This window comes from Cajanus cajan, chromosome 7 (genome assembly GCF_000230855.2).
Source record: "Cajanus cajan strain Asha chromosome 7, NIPB_CcT2T_4, whole genome shotgun sequence".
Lineage (NCBI taxonomy): Eukaryota > Viridiplantae > Streptophyta > Magnoliopsida > Fabales > Fabaceae > Cajanus > Cajanus cajan.
In genome coordinates this window covers 13,680,548-13,698,854 of record NC_138523.1, presented here as the reverse complement: position 1 = coordinate 13,698,854, position 18,307 = coordinate 13,680,548, and the positions used below count along the sequence as shown (strand labels likewise).

The 18,307-nt window shown below is 33.8% G+C and overlaps 1 protein-coding gene across 1 annotated transcript; it reads left to right on the top strand.

The window, feature by feature from the left end:
• The first annotated feature begins 13,533 nt into the window (after positions 1-13,533).
• On the top strand, positions 13,534-17,109 carry LOC145949840 (uncharacterized). Its single transcript, XM_083060732.1, has one exon. The coding sequence runs from the start codon at positions 13,534-13,536 to the stop codon at positions 17,107-17,109; it is 3,576 nt and encodes a 1,191-aa protein (XP_082916858.1).
• Positions 17,110-18,307: the final 1,198 nt, after the last annotated feature.

The following is an 18,307-nucleotide window of genomic DNA, read 5'->3' as shown; positions in this document are numbered from 1 at the left end:
TCTTTGTATAAGAAATATATTATTAATTATTTAAAATTAGGTTTAAATATGTTTTTAATCTTTTAAATTTAAGATAAATTTGTTTTTGATTCCTCAAATTTAAAATCGTTATTTTTAATTCTTGTAATTTTTAAAAAAATTATTTTAGTCCCTCAAATCATTAATAACATATATATGAAAGTAATAAATTAAGATGATTATACAATGTCAATTGAATTTAGTGTGATATTCACTAATAAGACACTAATAGGTAGATATTATGCAATAATATTTGATAAATTTATTAAGAAAATTTGAATATAAAGACCAAAATAAGATTTTTTGAAATTACAAGGACTAAAAACATCAATTTTAAATTTGAGGGACCAAAAACAAATTTATCCTAAATTTGAAGGACTAAAAACATATTTAAGTCTTAAAATTATTATTGATGTAACTTTTAGAAAAAAAATATAATAAAATTAATACATATAATATATATATATATATATATATATATATATCATTACATATTGTCTTGTAGATAAACTATTTAATTATTTATTCATTTTTATTTATGTGAAAAAATGATTTTTTTCATGAAGAAATTCCTTTTCTTTAGTTTTTGTAATTTTTTTCGGTCTTTGAAATATATTTTTATTTTAATTTATTAAATATTGAATTCATTTAAATTAGTCTTTGGTAAAAAAATTTATAAAGATTAAAAATAAATAATCAAATGTATTATGACAAATCATATTTTTGTTGGTTATATATAATAAATTTAGGTTAAATTTGATAATGTTTGATAAATTATTTAAACAATTTAACCTCATTTTGAGTTATATTGATGTAGAAATTTAAGTTAGCACCGATTATGATAAAACCTTAAAAATAAAGGAAATGTTATCCCTTTTAAAGAAGCACAATCATGTTATCTTAAGCATGATTGTACATGTAGAGCATCGGACTAAAAAATATCAAGGATCTAGAGTACTATCATGTAGGACTATGCAAGATCATGCAAATAATGAGAAAATACGCCCCCAACATATATGTTGAAAGAAGATAGAGAAATGAGATATCTTTTACCTTATTTTTGAAGTTGGATACAAAAAATATTCTACTTCCTCTTATTCTTAGTTTGAAAAGAAAACAAAGATAGCCTTGAAACAAAAGGAAGGCAACCTTGAATTTTTAGATCAAAGTAGAAAGGATATTATTTAAGGTTTTCTTTTTCCCTCCTTGTATATATCACAATGAAGAGATTATGTCCTTTTTTTGTGAGAAACTAATTCTATAAATAAGATTTGTTTTGTGAAAAACTAATTCTATAAATAAGGTTTGTAGTAGTCATACTTAATTCATATAAAATCACGATATAATTGAGATTTGATGTTTTTCTAATTAATTGAATTATACTTTCATTTATAAAGTTTGTTAACATGTGATAACTATTTGAATCGTTTTTAATCAATTAAATTATTGGCGATTATATCATAATTTATTGGTGGGCATGAAGGACAAATAAATCTTAGAACGTTTAATGAACAAATTACAAATCAAATTTTCAATTATTTTATTTTCACTTATACTAAACCATTTCTTGAGTTCATGTTTTGAATGAATAAATAAGAATCCATTTAAAAAATGAAATTTTCAATTTATGACTAATAATTGACAAAAGATTGGAAAATTTGGCAATTGATATTAAAATGTAAAGTCTTTAATTAGGTATGAGAAAAATGATTGAAAGCACATTGGTGAACTATAGCAACTTGTTTTTATATCAATTGAAATTATAATTTTAATCTCACTTATTTATATTTTAAATTACTACACTGAAAACTCAATTTGATTTGCTTAGACTATATTTGAATTTATATAAGAAAGTGACACAATTAGTCCTTTGGGTACAATAATTTAGACACTGTCCATTGTTATTATTGTAATAGAATACACTTGCCCTTAAGCATGTTATAAATGCATCAAGTTTATGGCACTATTGTTAGGGACTAATTAAATGACACTAGTTAAATGAAATTATGCGTGTGGAGAATATAATTAAATACACTAGAAGGAAATTGAATAATGTTAATTAAAAACTTAACATTTTTTTTTGAAAAACGAAGTAGTAACATAAGCTTAAAAGAATGCGAACAAAGAAAATCAAATCACACAAGATATTTTTATATTAATTTGTTTTAACCAGTGAGACTATGTTCAGTTTTTAATCATGTTTCACTATGTGGAGAACAAAAAGATAATAGAAAGGAGATTGAATAGTGTCCATCAAAAACACACATTTTTTTTGAATTAGTGAAGTAGTATGAAATGTTGTAGGAGTGCAAACAACGAGTTATATCAAAAGAACACAAAATATTTTTATATTAGTTCATCTCAACCATCGAGGTTACATCCAACTCTTGATCAAATGTAGGCATGGCAATCTAACCCGTCCCCGTGGATACCCGCCCGAACCCGCCGCGATTTGGACGGGAAAAACCCGTGTTTATCGGGTTCGGGTTCGGGTTCGGGTTTTCCCCAATTGATAAAATCGGGGGCGAGGGCGGGGACGAGAATGTTAATACCCACCACGCCCCCGCCCCCATACCCGCCCCCGCCCCTGCCCCGCTTAATAATATAATTAAAAAATTATTTATATATATATATAAACCAAAATTAGAAATATTTATATGTAAAAATTTATATTATTTTTTTTTCTTTTATTTTTTATAAATTGTTCATATTTATTTAAAAGAAAAAAATAAAAAAAGAAGAAAAAAAAATAGGAGCGGGGGCGGGGCAGGGAAACCCGAACCCCGCCGGGGGCAGGGATGGGGACCTAGATTTTACCCCGGCGGGTATCGGGGGAGGTTTAAATTTGTGGGGGCGGGGGTAGGGAACGTAAAATCTGCCCTCGCCCCGCCCCGTTGCCATGCCTAATCAAATGTGATCAAGTTTCACTATTTTTTGTAAAAATACAAATATTCTTTTACAAGCCATTTTTAGCTCAACCTAAGTAATATTTGACCTATCTCTTCAAGCAAATATCCAAATATTTTTTTACACAAAGTCTCTTTAGACTTCAAACACCCAATTATTCTTTTACAGTCAAGTCTCTTCAGGCTAAAAAATATATGAGTATTCTTTAACAAACTAGTCTCTCTAAGCTCAAAACAATAACATAAAGTTAAAGTTGAGTAAACTAACAATATTATTTTTTCTCACCATCAAGACGTGATGCAACCAATTAAGTATAAAACTTTTTATAGAAAGAATGAATATAATTTTTACAATGTGTGTTATCTCTTTCTTTTTGGATTTCAAACTTCCTTTTATAGGGCTTCAATAGAGATGACCATTGCAAATCCTTAAATTTCTCTCATAGGCTTGTTTTGTCTATTTTTTGTTTTCCTTTCTTTGTAGAGAGAAGTGTTAGTTGGTGCATTAATTACTTGCATTAAATGTATTTTACCAAATTATCACTTTTTATTTGATCAAGAAAACTACTTATCACCTTTTAGGTATCAAACAAGTGAAGTCATGCATGTGTCAGTTCAAAATAACTTTTTTAGAGAATTTTCATGATTCAAGGAATCCAATTGTCTTTCTTCGTTGAAAAGCATGTCCTCCTTCTCTTTTGTCATTGCAAGTACCAAGGAAGTTATTTTTCTTTGATCTATTAAGGAATAATATACACAAATATCAATTTAGTTACCAGACATCATAACTGATATTATTCAATGTAACTACCTAACAAATGAAGTATTTTGTTTATTAGACACTTATGTCAAGATAACGAATCGTCTTAATGCATTCATCTTATTAAATGGTTTTAAAACTTTTCTCAAACAATGTTTGTGTCTGTCATCATTAAAACTTTATAGTTGAGAAATCTAAGATTATCTTTTAACTTAATAATCACACTTTTTTTTATGGTAACAAACATGTACTTAAGAAAAAGTGTTTGATGCAAATCTAGTTGATTTTTCTCATAGACGAAAGATTGCTTTTGAAAACCCATAGACATTATCTTACTTTTTATAAGATTTGTTGCGTTTTTATAAAAGGTTTGTCTTATTAAAGTAAAAAATGCGTGTTTGAATCAAATCAAAGATTTTATTAAGATGATTATGATATTTTACTAAGACTTTTATCAAAGGTAAAACATCACGAATGACTATATAAAAAAATATCAGAGTCAACTCATACAAAAAATTTCCAATAACATGCTTATTATGCTAATCATTAGATCCTACAATTTTCAAAGCATACATACAATGATTCATCAAATCAAAGGTCATTCATACTTGTGCATTTTTATTAGATCATAGTAAAGCAATGAAAGATTCATGCATGTATATTAAATCATTTGTATATATCAAAGCAATATAATAAAGCATAATATATTAGAGCATTTTGAATATTAGAGCATAGTATATCAATACATTTAACTATATTAGAGCATTCAAATATCTATATATCATAGCATATCATTCAAATAGTATCAAAACATTTAGAGTAAAATATAATCATGCATTTGCAATAATAATCATAAATATTTGTAGCTCCCCCTGAGATGAAGCAATTGTTCAAAAGACTAAAAACTTGAAAAAAAAATGTTCCAAAACTATTCAAACAACATTACTAAACAACAATACTACTCCCTTTTTTGGCACCAACAAAAGCTAGTCCACATCAACTAGAATCCTTGTCAAGGCTTATCTCTATCTTAAGCATGGCAAGAAACTTTTAGAATTTTTGCTTAAACCGATTGCCTTTGAATGGAGGCAAGAAGCACTAGAATGAGAAATTGAACCACTAAGTGCAAAGTGCTTCACTTGCAGATTAAGCTGGTTCAAGTTTATGTGCAAGAGGATCAAGATAGGGGGAACCTTCATAAAAATCATAAAAGAAAACAATATCTATAGGCAAATAAATAAATAAAAAATTGAATATTAAGAGGAGTGAAATAATGGAATATGCAACCTGGTTGGTAAAAAACATTGTTGTCAAAATGTAGTGTGGTTGGAAGAGGTGGAGTTTGTTGAATACAACTTCCTATGACATATAGCAGATAGTCATTTTCCATGTTAGAGACCCTAGATTGATGATGTCAAGCAAACTTGATGTACCTCACATCCTTGAGATAGTCAGCCTTCTTCTCCTTCTTTTTGTAGACAAAATGTTGCACAACCTTGGTCTTGTAATGAGCAATGAAGAAATTGGTCCAAGGCTAGATTATGCATGGTAGTCCAGGTCCATCAATCATCAAAGGAAGATTATGAGGGGTTCCCTTATAATTTAGCTCCAAAGCAATCAAGAAACAACATTCCTTTTTAAGTTCATGGTGTTGTTGATTGATAAGCCTCAAAGTTTGAGCATTTAGACGATGCTGATTATACAAATTAAGGGGACAAACTTTAGTGATGGTGCATGTTCTATGATGGATGGTGGTGTGTTGCTCATCCTAGTAGCACATATGAAGGTACTCCTTCATATTGTAGTAAGTGGACCTCCTTGTGGATTCATAAATAGGGGATTCGACAAACTCTTTGTTTGTGGTTGCCTCCTTTGCCACACGTTGTAGCTCAACTTCATCCTCAAAGTCAACACTCAAAATTTCAATGTCTTCTCTTGGTGGCATCATAGAGACAAAAGCCTTAGGTCTATGCGAGTCAAGCAAAATCAAGGAAGTGTCTAACTCAAAGGTATGTCCTTTAATATGCAAATACTCCAAGTGACAATTATGCATTGTCCCCTATGTAAACTCTCCCAAAATCAAAAAGTGAATCTAGGGTCTCTATCAAAAGTTATACTAGCTAAAACCTCATGTAACTTCACAATCTCCCCTATGTACAACTTGGTCAATCTTTCTAAAAGGTATCCAACATTGATAGGAATAAAAATGGACAAATTTTGTTAGTCTATCCAGTATTATAACCCAATAGAATCTAGGTCTTTTGCAATTCTAGGTAACCCAACCACAAAGTTTATGGAAATATTATCCCACTTCTACATTGATACATCTAAGTGTTGCAGTTTTCCTAACAAATTTTAATGTTCTACCTAAGACTTGTAACTAACTAGCCAAGTGTACACAAACTCTTCTACCTTTTCCTTCATCCTAAGACACCAAAACATTCTCTTAAGGTCTTAGTTCATCTTAATGCCTCCTAGGTGAATACTAAGGCTGCTCTTATATCCCTCTTCTAGGATCATCTTTTTAAATTCTGAAACACAAGGTACACATTCTATCCTTAAGTCTCTACGCCCCATCTACACCAACTCTAAACTCACTATCATTTCCTTGGTTCAACTTCTCCACCTAACTCAACAAAAAAGGATCTACCTTCTGTCCCTCTATTCTAATCTATCAAAGTATTGGTCATTCTCAAGGTTCCTAATTTAATGCTTCTAAGAGTTAACTCACATACTAAGATAATGTTTCTAAACTCACATATTAAATTAGTTTATCACGTATCATTATATATATATACTAGGAGAATTAAAAGAGGAAACAGACACTTTGTGTCTTTAAATCTTTTTAAAAGTAAAATAATTAAAATTTATTTATTTATTTTTTAAGAATTAAAGGTATGATTATCTATTATTTTTTAGACAAAATCAGTTACAAGATGACATATATTTCCATTTATCTATTACTATAGATAATCAAACAACTATATATTTAACTATTTTTCTTCCATTCATTTTCTCTGTCTTTATCTCTACTTTCTATATATAGATTCATTGAAGTTTTAAATACTCATATTTATACTCGTTACTTTGTATTTTACTGATTTACTTAAATACAAAATTCAGAAATCAATAAAATGTAAATTTAAGAAATTACTACAACTTGAAGAGATATTTTTAAATCAATCAGTTATTAGGAACAAAAATAATTATTTAGTGTAATTATTTTAACTTTAATGTTTTAAGTTTTAAATAAAGAAGATTTAATCTAGAAAAAATTTCATTAACCCCTACTTGAAGTTTTTCTCAATAACGTCATACGTATATCTCTTCTCAAATTTTTAAGTGAGTATTAATTTTCATATTTATTTATTTAAGTGGCACATACAACTACTTATATAAGATAATACTATTTATATACAATTAAGAGAAAATAATTTATTATTACAAATATCAATAATTAAATGAGATTTGATCTCTTATTTTATTATTTCAACTTTTTTGAAATTTATTTTAAATATCATGCACACTGTGATTTAAAATATATATTAAATTTAAGTAATAATTTTAAAAATGAATTGAAAAAAATCTTACTTTCAAAATTGAAGATCAATGAAAGTTTTCATGAAAATGACTTAGTATTGGATGTAATTTAGAAATAAATGATAGATACATATATATGATTTGCAGAACATAATTTAACTTTTTTTCCCCTTATTTAATTAATAACGTTATTTTCAAAGAGATGAGTGATTTTTAAAAATTAAAGAAAAGATATGTTATTCTTAAATTTGGACGTCATGTGCTGGTATTTTTCAAGATAAGTAAAAAAAAACACATTTACGCTAATTAGTTTATAATTTATAATAATCTAAACATATAATTATATATAGGTAAGTCATACCTCACTCACTCTGATTTATATTTATCTTATTCATTACAATATATTTATATTTTGAAAACACCCATATAATAATGAAAATATTATATAGTGCATTGTTGTGTGTATCGATGGGATCAGGATTGCTTGCATTTGAAAAATAATTGGCTTATATTTTATTTAATAATTTCAGACGGATTTAAATCCGTCGGAAATTTCAGACGAATTTAAATCCGTGGGAAATTCCGTCAAAAATTTCAGACGGATTTAAATCCGTGGGAAATTCCGTCAAAATTTCAGACGGATTTAAATCTGTCGAAAATTCCGTCGAAAATTCCATCAGTTAAAATTCCGTCAGAAATTCCGTCGAAAATTTTTGACGGATCTAAATCCGTGGGAAATTTCCGACGGATTTTTATCCGTGGGAAATTATCCGTGGGAAATTTAACTTTTTCTTGTAGTGAACAAATCAAGCCCCTTAACCATCAAAGTGGATACCTGAAGAGATTTCCTACTTAAGGCATCATCCACTACATTAGCTTTACTAGGATGATTATTAAGCTCAAAGTCATATGTAGTCTTTAAGGAACTCTTGCAACCTCCTTTGCCTCATGTTAAGCTTTTTTTGGTCAAAAAGGTACTTAAGGCTCCTATGATCACTAAACACTAACCTCGAATCATACAGGTAATGCCTCCAAAATTACAATTCAAACACTATTGTAATTAATTCTAGGTCACAGGTAGGGTAATTCTGCTTGTCGTTCTTCAACTACCTAGATGCATAAGCTACTACCTTCCCCTTCTGCATAAGTACTCCTGACCGCCTGTTAAAAGCCTCATAGTACACTACAAAGGCCTCACTAGGGTTAGGTAATATTAGGATAGGTGCATTGATCAATCTCCTCTTAAGTTCTTAAAAGTTATCCTCACACCTAAAGTTGAAAACAAAAGGTTGATTATTTCTAATTAACCTAGTAAAAGGCAAAGCTACCCTAGATAAATTCTCTATGAATTACCTATAATAACCAACTAGTCTTGAAAAGCTCATAATCCCAAACATTGACTTAGGTGCTCCTCACTCAAGTATTGTTTCTATCTAGAAGGATCCATAACTATACCACCTTTAGAAATTACATATAATAGGAAGCTAGCTTTATCTAACCAGAACTCACACTTGGATAGCTTAGCATACAATTGTTTATCCTTAAGAGTTTGCAACACTATTCTAAGGTGCTCGGTATGTTCCTTCCCACTCTTAAAGCATACGAGGATATCATCTATGAAGACCACTACGAACTTATTAAGGTAAGGATGAAAAATCATATTCATGTAGTTCATAAAAATTCCAGGTGCATTAGTTACACCAAAAGGAATTAGTTACACAATTTATGTCTCAAATTTCATGCTTATTTTTATTCTTCACAAAGTAAAATGTTTAGTTGTGCTAGAATTATGGAACTAATATTTTTATTGTGTCCAACTAGTATTTAAGATCCTACACTTCATGACTTACTCAAGAGAGAAAATAATTGTGTAAAATTCTTAGCAAAGTTAGAACTAAATTAAGGATAAACTTTTAGGTCATGAATTTAAATGCCCCCAAGAAATTTTTTGGAATTGTCAATGGTAGATGTCATGGGTATTTGGTTCATTCATCTATAGTTTTTTTTTCTATTATTTTCCTTTAGTATCTTAATCTAGTGCCATGCCAAAAAAAAAAGATGAATTTTAATAGAGATCACATATACTCTATGCATTATATAATTCTATTTGTGTGGAATAGGACCAGGCACGAATCCACGAAGAAGAGAGTGGGGGCACATGCCCCCACTACCATTTTACACACATATTTTTTTTATCCCAAAAAAATATATTTTTAAAAATAAAAGTTATATTTTAATTAAAGAAACATATATATTTAAATTATCATATTATACAATATAAATTTAAAAGATTTGTTCATTTATTTGATATTTATCAAATTTTTGAAGGAGATTAGTTCTCTTATGTAATAAAAAATACTCTTTAATAACGAATTAATTTTTTTTAAAGTTTAATTTTTGATAAAATAAAATTTGCAATATATATATTTACCTTTTGTACTTTTTATTTATGTATACATTGATTAAAAAATCAAAATAGTAAAAATTGTAAGATTCTATACGTTAATTAAAAAAATCAAAATAGAAAAGATTGGAAAATTTATATTCTATTTAAAAATTTTATTATAAAATATGTTTGAAATAAATTATTATCTAAAATATTATATTAGATATTAAAAACATGTTTATATTATAAATAAATTAAACTTGATTTTTATACAATTTAACATATTTATTTTTATGTTTTTATTAGTATTAAATTATTATAAAGTATATTCTTAAGATTGTAGTTCTAACTAAATATTTAAAAAATGTCTATGATAGATAAATAAGTCATACTTAGGACATGTATTTTAAAAAAAAGTTAGGATCAAACTTACTAAATTATAATATAATATAGTTTGACTTAATTTATTTTCATCCTTAATCGTAAGTATAGATATAAAAGTTTGTAAAAAATAATTATGATATATATTTATATTTTTAAAAATTATATGTAAAAATTTTAATATTATAAATATATAAATAATTATTGCCCCCACTATCTAAAATTTCTAGATCCATCACTGAATATGACTATTATATGGTTCTATTATATTTCTAATCATGTGATTAAAGAGCATTAAATATTCTTCATTAAATGTTTCTAAATAATTTGAAAGTAGTCAAAATGAATAAAATATATAATTGATAATTGATATTAACAAAAAATTGAAAGAAAAAAAAACTAAAATTAGATGAAGTCATAATGATAAAGATTAAACAATACTAAATTCAATAAGTTATACCTTATACCTTACACGGTTTTACTAAGAAGTTTTTTAACACTGTTTAGTGAGCATGAAATAGAGAGGCAAAGGTAAAAATTTCGTACAAGTTGCTCTACACCAACAATTTGGTAGATGAGAAGATGCAATAAAATGTTAGGAAATCGACATGGATCCCATAAAAAAAAAAAAAATCTTCTTCGCAAAATAGTGCAAATTTACAAAGAAAAAGCAATACAAATGCACATAATCAATTATGTTATATATATATATAATATAGGGAGAAGAATTTATTATGAGAAGGTGAGAAGGTTAAAATATAATCCTTAGATTAATTAAGTGAGAGAAAATTTGAGATTTAATCAAGCGAGAGAAAATTAATCTAAGGGTTATATTTTAACCTTCTCACCCTCTCATAATAAATTCTTCTCACTTGATATGCTCCCTATATATATATATATATATATATATATATATATATATATATATATATATATATATATATATATATATATATATATATATATATATATATATATATATATATGATTTTTACGCTATCAAAAGCAACATAATTAATTCTATTGTTATTTTTTTAATGTTTTTTCTTCATGTTAGTATCAATCAAAACATGTCCATTTTATTAATTGATTAAAACATCTAAATCACTATAACCAATCTAGTGGTATGGAGTTGAGTTAATATGCATAAAGTTCTAAATTTAAATTTATTGTTGTCTTTGTAATCTTTCTTGATAAAAAAAAAAATCGATTAAAGCATTTTCACCCACTCTTCTAAATCGATTACCCCCTCCCATATTAATCCATTCTTATATAATACAATTGGTGTAAATTTTAGAGGCTAATATTTTTTTATGTTGTTATATTTGGATTTTTTTTCCTAGTTTTATTAATAAAATGAGAAATTTAATTTATTATGTGTGTATTGGAACATGATAAAGTTCATAGAATAGTGTATACCATTCTTAAATATCTGTAGCCAAGTATTATTGTCAATAATAGATTACAACTAGTATGTGAGTAGACTAATTTCTTTTATGAATATGAGATATGGAGTCTTCATATAGGTACATGATTAGTGTAACGATTTATTAGAGAGACCTACTATGAAAACACTACGTAAAAAATTATGTTTGTCTGAAGTGATTTTTGATGTAACAATTAATATTGTATAAAGACTCTGAATTTGAAGTCACTATAATTCCTATATGATAAATTACATGTTTTAATACCAACAAACATTGTTTATAATAAGGTGGTTATAAAGTTGATTATTAGACATAAAACGAATTATTAAGAGGATCAATGTAAGTGATCTAAATAAGACTTGTTCTTCCTTCATTATAGGATTAATTATTTGTATGAACCCTCTTGATAAAATAAGAAAAATTATCCATGAACATAACGAGAAAATCAATAAGATATTAATTTATAATATCTTCTCAAATATCAAGAAATAAAATAGAAATGTGTTATACAATGACAAAAAATTATGTCATGTTTTTAATTATGATATCTAGGATAATGAGATAAAGTTACATAAATAAATAAAAAATATTGTCATGGAATTCTATTAAATCACAATATATTTTTATTACTTGGATATCAATGATGTGTATGCTAGCAATTTTTCGTTATTTATAATATTAAATATTATTGTTAACATGATGAGAACCTATATTAGATTACGCACATAAAATATATTATAAGAAGAAGAAGAATAAATGAATTGTGACAGTAATGTGCTTTTTTATTTGAATCATAATGTATGAGACAATTAAAAAAATGTGGCAGATCAAAATTAATATGAGAGAAAGGAGATAAGATCTCAATATAGAACTCTTAATGTAAGGAACCCAAAAGTTATTAATTTAAAGTGTTGTCGTTTTCCTATAAATAGAAATCACTTGAGGCCTAATGTGAGTTTGCGTTTTAGAAACCACACAATATATCTATTGTGTGTGGAAACCCTAGCAGTTGGACATGCATAGTTAGCACGACCAACTCTCCTAGTTGTGGATCGATGAAGAAGTTGTGCAGATTTCGTGGAGGTCTACCTTTCTTTTGTTGGATTACGTGAATGATCACACAAACTCTACAAAAGTTACTCAAAAGAAGTAATTTTTTTTAATCACAATATTATGTCATTTTACTTGCATTCGGTAAATGTTTCCGCAATTGTTATTAGTCCACGATTCCCAATAATAAGAAGAAGAATATTGTTATAATACTTTATCTTTCATTTTTTTTAACCAAATAACTTCTTAAAATTTTAACTTTCACTCAATCTTTTTTTATTATTTTATTTCTCTTCAATTAAATAACTTATATTTTCACTTATTATATATATATATATATATATATATATATATATATATATATATATATATATATATGTACCGGAGAGACCGTATCGGTCACGTGGGCCAACACGTGCCATTTCGTCAGACACCCATGCATAGCCACGTACAAGCATCACCATCAACGTCGGCTCGGCATGAGGCCGAGAACCGACATCAGTCTGGTTAATGCAAATATGGACCATCATCACTCATCGATTCGGCTCGGTCAGGTACCGTTCCGACATAGAACATACCGGAAGTATACAGGCTGCCGTATACGGACTAGACGGCTCGGTCATTTACCGTTCCGACTAGTATTGATTAGCCGGCTCGGCCTCTTGCCGAAGGGTTAAGCAAGTCATAACAAGTAATCACAATCAAGAAAGGTAAGTACATGATTAAAGCCTAAACGACCAATTAGTACCGTATTACCTAATTTGGTAAATATCTGAGAGGGCCCATCACGCTCAGGCCCATGTCAGATGCTATAAATAGGTCACACGTAACAAGGTATGTCACTGTTCATTAATTATCCTAGAATATCGTGCTTATCCTGACTTGAGCGTTGGAGTGCCTTTTGCAGGTGCCTCCCCCCTCTGAAGAATCCGTTTGAAGTATCCGTTTGGCCCTTCTTACCAAGAAGACTACGAGTGTATCCTTGAGCAGGTACATTTTGGCGCCCACCGTGGGGCCGAACCGATAGCATTGCAGAAGCACTGAAAGTTTACGAGTAAAAGAATCATGGTAAAGACAAGGAATACCGATTTCGAAGGGCAACAGTCTGAAGACGAGCATCAGTCCGGGGCCGAGACGGTTGAGGAGACAAACTTGACCGATATGGTGCGCCAGATGAAGGAAGAAATGATCGCCATGAAACAACAGCGAGAGAGAGATGCTGCCGAAATGGCTGCATTGAGAGAAGAGAATGCTGTGCTGAAAAATCAATACCGGGATCCCACATGGAAACCATCTGAGACAACTCACACACAGGGGTCGTTCCACTCGCAGGGCCCTCACTCTTCTCTTCCCCGCACCTCCGTCGCCGCTCCAGCTGCGCATGCTTCGGTCGGTCGACCGATCCAACCTTTGCCGGCCGGAGCACATCGGCATCCTTTTACCCCGAACATCATGCAGATGGCACTCCTTGACCATTGGAAGTCGTTGCCCTTAGACAAGTATGATGGCACTACCGATCCAGACGAAGACGTGGATGTGTTCTTGACTCAAGTTACTCTAAGCACAAACGATGATGCTGCTCTATGCCGAATCTTCCCAACATCCTTAAAGGGACGAGCACTGAGTTGGTTTACTCGGCTTCCGGCCAACTCTATCGATTCGTTCAGTACGTTGGCTTCCCAGTTCACAATTCAATTTGCTACCAGTCGGCCTCACCAATTGACCTCGTTGGCACTAATCAGCATTCGTCAGGAGAAGAAGGAATCTCTTCGAACATTCATGAGCCGATTCAACAAAGCGGCGCTCGAAATTCGAGACTTAAACCCTGCTGTAGCTCTACACCACCTTACCGCTGCCTTGAAGCCAGGGCCATTTGCCAACAACATTTGTAAGAAACCCCCTACAGACATGGATGATTTGCGTCGGCGAGCCGACAAGTATATGCAGATGGAGGAATTGGCCGAGTTCCGGAACCAAGCTCGAGTAGAAGTGTCAACAAAACTTGACAAGCTGGCCGAGCCGAGTTTTCGGAGTCGACCGAAAGAGTTGGTTCCCCGCGAGAAGCCTCCTCGGGGACCAAGGTACTCACAATACACACCCCTCAATACTAGCCGGTCAGCAGTATTAGAACAAGCACTGGCCTCGGATATACTGGTCATCCCAAAACGAGCATCAACCCCTCCCCGGGCCGATACAACCAAGTCATGCAGATATCATCACAACCGTGGGCATTCAACTGACGATTGTTTGGCTCTGAAGGATAAGATTGAAGACTTAGTCAAGCAGGGACAGCTGCAAGGTTTCGTTGAGCGTCCAAATCGATCGAGATACGAAGACCGGCCACGGAGACGCGACCAACTCGAACAAAGGACAGAAACACGTTCTCGTAGAGAACGTAGTCGGTCTAGAGATAGAAGAGAGGATGAGCCTTCGGCACAGCCTCAGCGAGTCATCAATACCATTGCCGGGGGATTCGCTGGAGGTGGCTCGTCTTCATCTGCACAAAAAAGACACCTGCGAGCTGTCCGGCATGTTCATGCCGTCGAATCCGCTCGTCGCCGCCTTCCCACTATAACTTTCACAGAAGCTGATTTTAAAGGCATCGATCCGGACCAGGATGATCCAATGGTAATCAGCGTCGAAATTCACAATTGTATTGTACGCAAGACGCTGGTCGACCAAGGAAGTTCGGCCGACATCCTCTACTGGAATACGTTCAAGCAGTTGGGCATCCCGGAGTCCGAGCTAGTTCCGTATGATGAACCCTTGGTCGGGTTCTCCGGCGAACGGGTCAAGACCAAGGGATACATCAAGTTGTCGACTCGGTTTGGATTTGAAGGCGCCGAATACCGAGATGTTTCAGTTAAATATGTGGTGGTACACGCCAGCACATCTTACAACATTCTCCTTGGACGACCATCACTGAATCGGCTCGGAGCAGTCGTATCTACCCCTCATTTGGCCATGAAATTTCCGGCCGAGTCAGGACGAGTCGTCACGGTTCATGCCGACCAAAAGACGGCGCGGGAATGTTACTTCGCTAGTTTGCGACTGGCAAGAATAAAAGACGAGGTACCTAGGAGGCCGAGTGGGGTTCACTCGGTGTCCCATCATTCGACTGTGGACCTTGATCCCCGGATCGATCAGGACGAAAGAGTCGAACCTGTTGATGACAAGCAACCAATCCAAGTAGGGGTGTTGGAGTCACAAGTCACTTATATAGGAGCCAACCTGTCCGAGCAGGAACAATTGGCTGTCAGCCAAGTGATCCTCAAAAATAGTGACCTATTTGCTTGGCATCCCTCTGACATGCCCGGCATTGATCCTAATTTCCTCTGTCACAAATTGTCCATAAGCAAAGAAGCAAGACCGATCGCTCAACGGCGTCGAAAGGCTGGGGAGGACAGGAAGGCGGCAATAGAGGCCGAAGTGAGTAAGTTGCTAGAAGCCAAGTTCATCCGGGAGGTACACTACTCAACTTGGCTAGCTAATGTAGTAATGGCCAAGAAACCGAATGGGAAATGGCGCATGTGTACTGACTACACTAATTTGAACAAAGCCTGTCCGAAGGATGCCTATCCGCTACCAAACATTGATCGGCTCGTCGATGGGGCATCTGGCCACAAATTCCTGTCATTCCTAGACGCATATTCCGGATATAACCAAATCCGAATGCACCCTCAGGATGAAGAGAAAACGACGTTCATCACCGAAACAGCCAATTACTGTTACCGAGTCATGCCCTTCGGCCTGAAAAATGCCGGAGCCACTTACCAACGGTTGATGAACAAAATTTTCAGTGACCACATTGGCCGATGTATGGAGGTGTACGTTGATGACATGGTAGTAAAGTCAAGTAGCGTATCTGTACACGCACAGGACTTGACTGATGTGTTTCACGCGCTTCGGCACCACCAAATGAGACTCAACCCCGACAAGTGCGTATTCGGGGTCTCAGGCGGCAAGTTTTTAGGGTTTATGTTGTCCAGTCGCGGCATTGAAGCAAATCCTGACAAGTGCCAAGCCATTCTAAGCATGAAAAGCCCAAGTACCCTGAAAGAAGTTCAGAAGTTGGCAGGCCGGCTCACTTCGCTCTCCCGTTTTCTTCCTTGCCTAGCTGAGATAGCTAGACCCATCCTCCTTTTGCTCAAGAAGACCGAGCGATTCCAATGGACCCAGGAGTGTGAAACATCATTCCAACATTTCAAGGAGCGCCTTAGTACACCCCCAGTCCTTTCCAAACCAGTTGCCAACGTTGACATGATCATATACTTAGCGGTTTCCGACAGCTCAATTAGCGCTGCGCTAATACAAGAAAACCGAGAAGGGCAACAACTAGTGTATTTCATTAGTCAGACTTTGCAGGAGGCCGAACGACGATACCAGTTAATTGAAAAGGTAGCCTTAGGACTCATCTACACTGCTCGTCGACTGAGACAATACTTTCATAGCCACAAGATAATTGTTCGGACCGATTGTCCAGTGGCAAAAGTATTAAGAAAACCAGAGATTGCCGGCCGAATGATGGCATGGTCGGTCGAGTTGTCAGAGTTCGATTTGTCCTTTGAGCCGAGAGGTCCAATCAAGTCGCAGCACTTGGCTGATTTTGTTAACGAGATTTACCCCTTCGGGGCGTTTTGAAGACGAATCATGGACCTTGCATGTCGATGGGTCTTCTAACGCCCAAGGCAGCGGAGCAGGAGTGATACTGGCTAGTCCCTCAGGCGTCACAATTGAGCAGTCCCTTCGGTTCGGTTTTCGTGCCTCCAATAACCAAGCGGAATACGAGGCCCTACTAGCTGGGATGCGGTTGGCAACCGAGATGGATGTGAAGCGAGTCATATGCTGGACCGACTCAAAGATAGTGGCCGAGCAGGTCAATGATAATTTCCAAGTTAAAGATGCGAGCTTATTACAATACTATCATCTATTCCAAAAATTGAAGGATGAATTCAGCGAGGTTCAGGTTCGCCATGTTTTGCGTAGCAATAATGAACGAGTTGATCAGTTAGCTCGGCTCGCCAGCAGCCGGAAGCCAGGACAGCTGCGCACCACTATTCATCTTGAAGTTCCCTCCCCAAGCGTAACAACCGAGTGCATGGCAATAGATGAATCACCCTCATGGACCACACCCATTCGGAACTATATCACTAACGGCGCAGTACCGGCCGACCCGTTGGAAGCTAAGAAGTTGCGAACACAGGCGGCTCGGTACTCCATGATAGCCGAGGACCTCTACAGACGGGGGTTCTCCACCCCGCTGCTCAAATGCATAGATAGTCTCCAAGCAGATTACGTGATGAGGGAAGTCCATGAGGGTATTTGTGGCTCCCATTCCGGAGGACGAACCTTAGCAGCTAAAGTCTTGCGGGCCGGTTATTATTGGCCAACTCTGAAGGGGGACTGCGCTGACTTTGTCAAGAAATGTGTTCAGTGCCAAAAATACGGGAACCTCATCCATGCCTCAGCTGCTAAACTGCATAGCATCAACTCTCCATGGCCGTTTACTTTATGGGGCATTGATGTACTCGGCCCATTTCCGGTGGCGAAGGGACAAGTTAAGTTTCTCCTCGTAGCTGTCGATTACTTCACAAAGTGGATTGAGGCCGAGCCGCTTGCCTGCATCTCCGCCGCTAATGTCCAGAAATTTGTCTGGAAGAACATAGTTACCCGTTTCGGCATCCCATATGCCATCATCTCGGATAACGGCCTACAATTCACGGACAAAAAGTTCAACTCTTTCCTTGAAAACCTTGGCATCCGGCATAGGTTTACATCAGTTGAACACCCCCAGTCGAACGGCCAAGCCGAAGCGGCCAATAAGGTTATCCTCACCGAA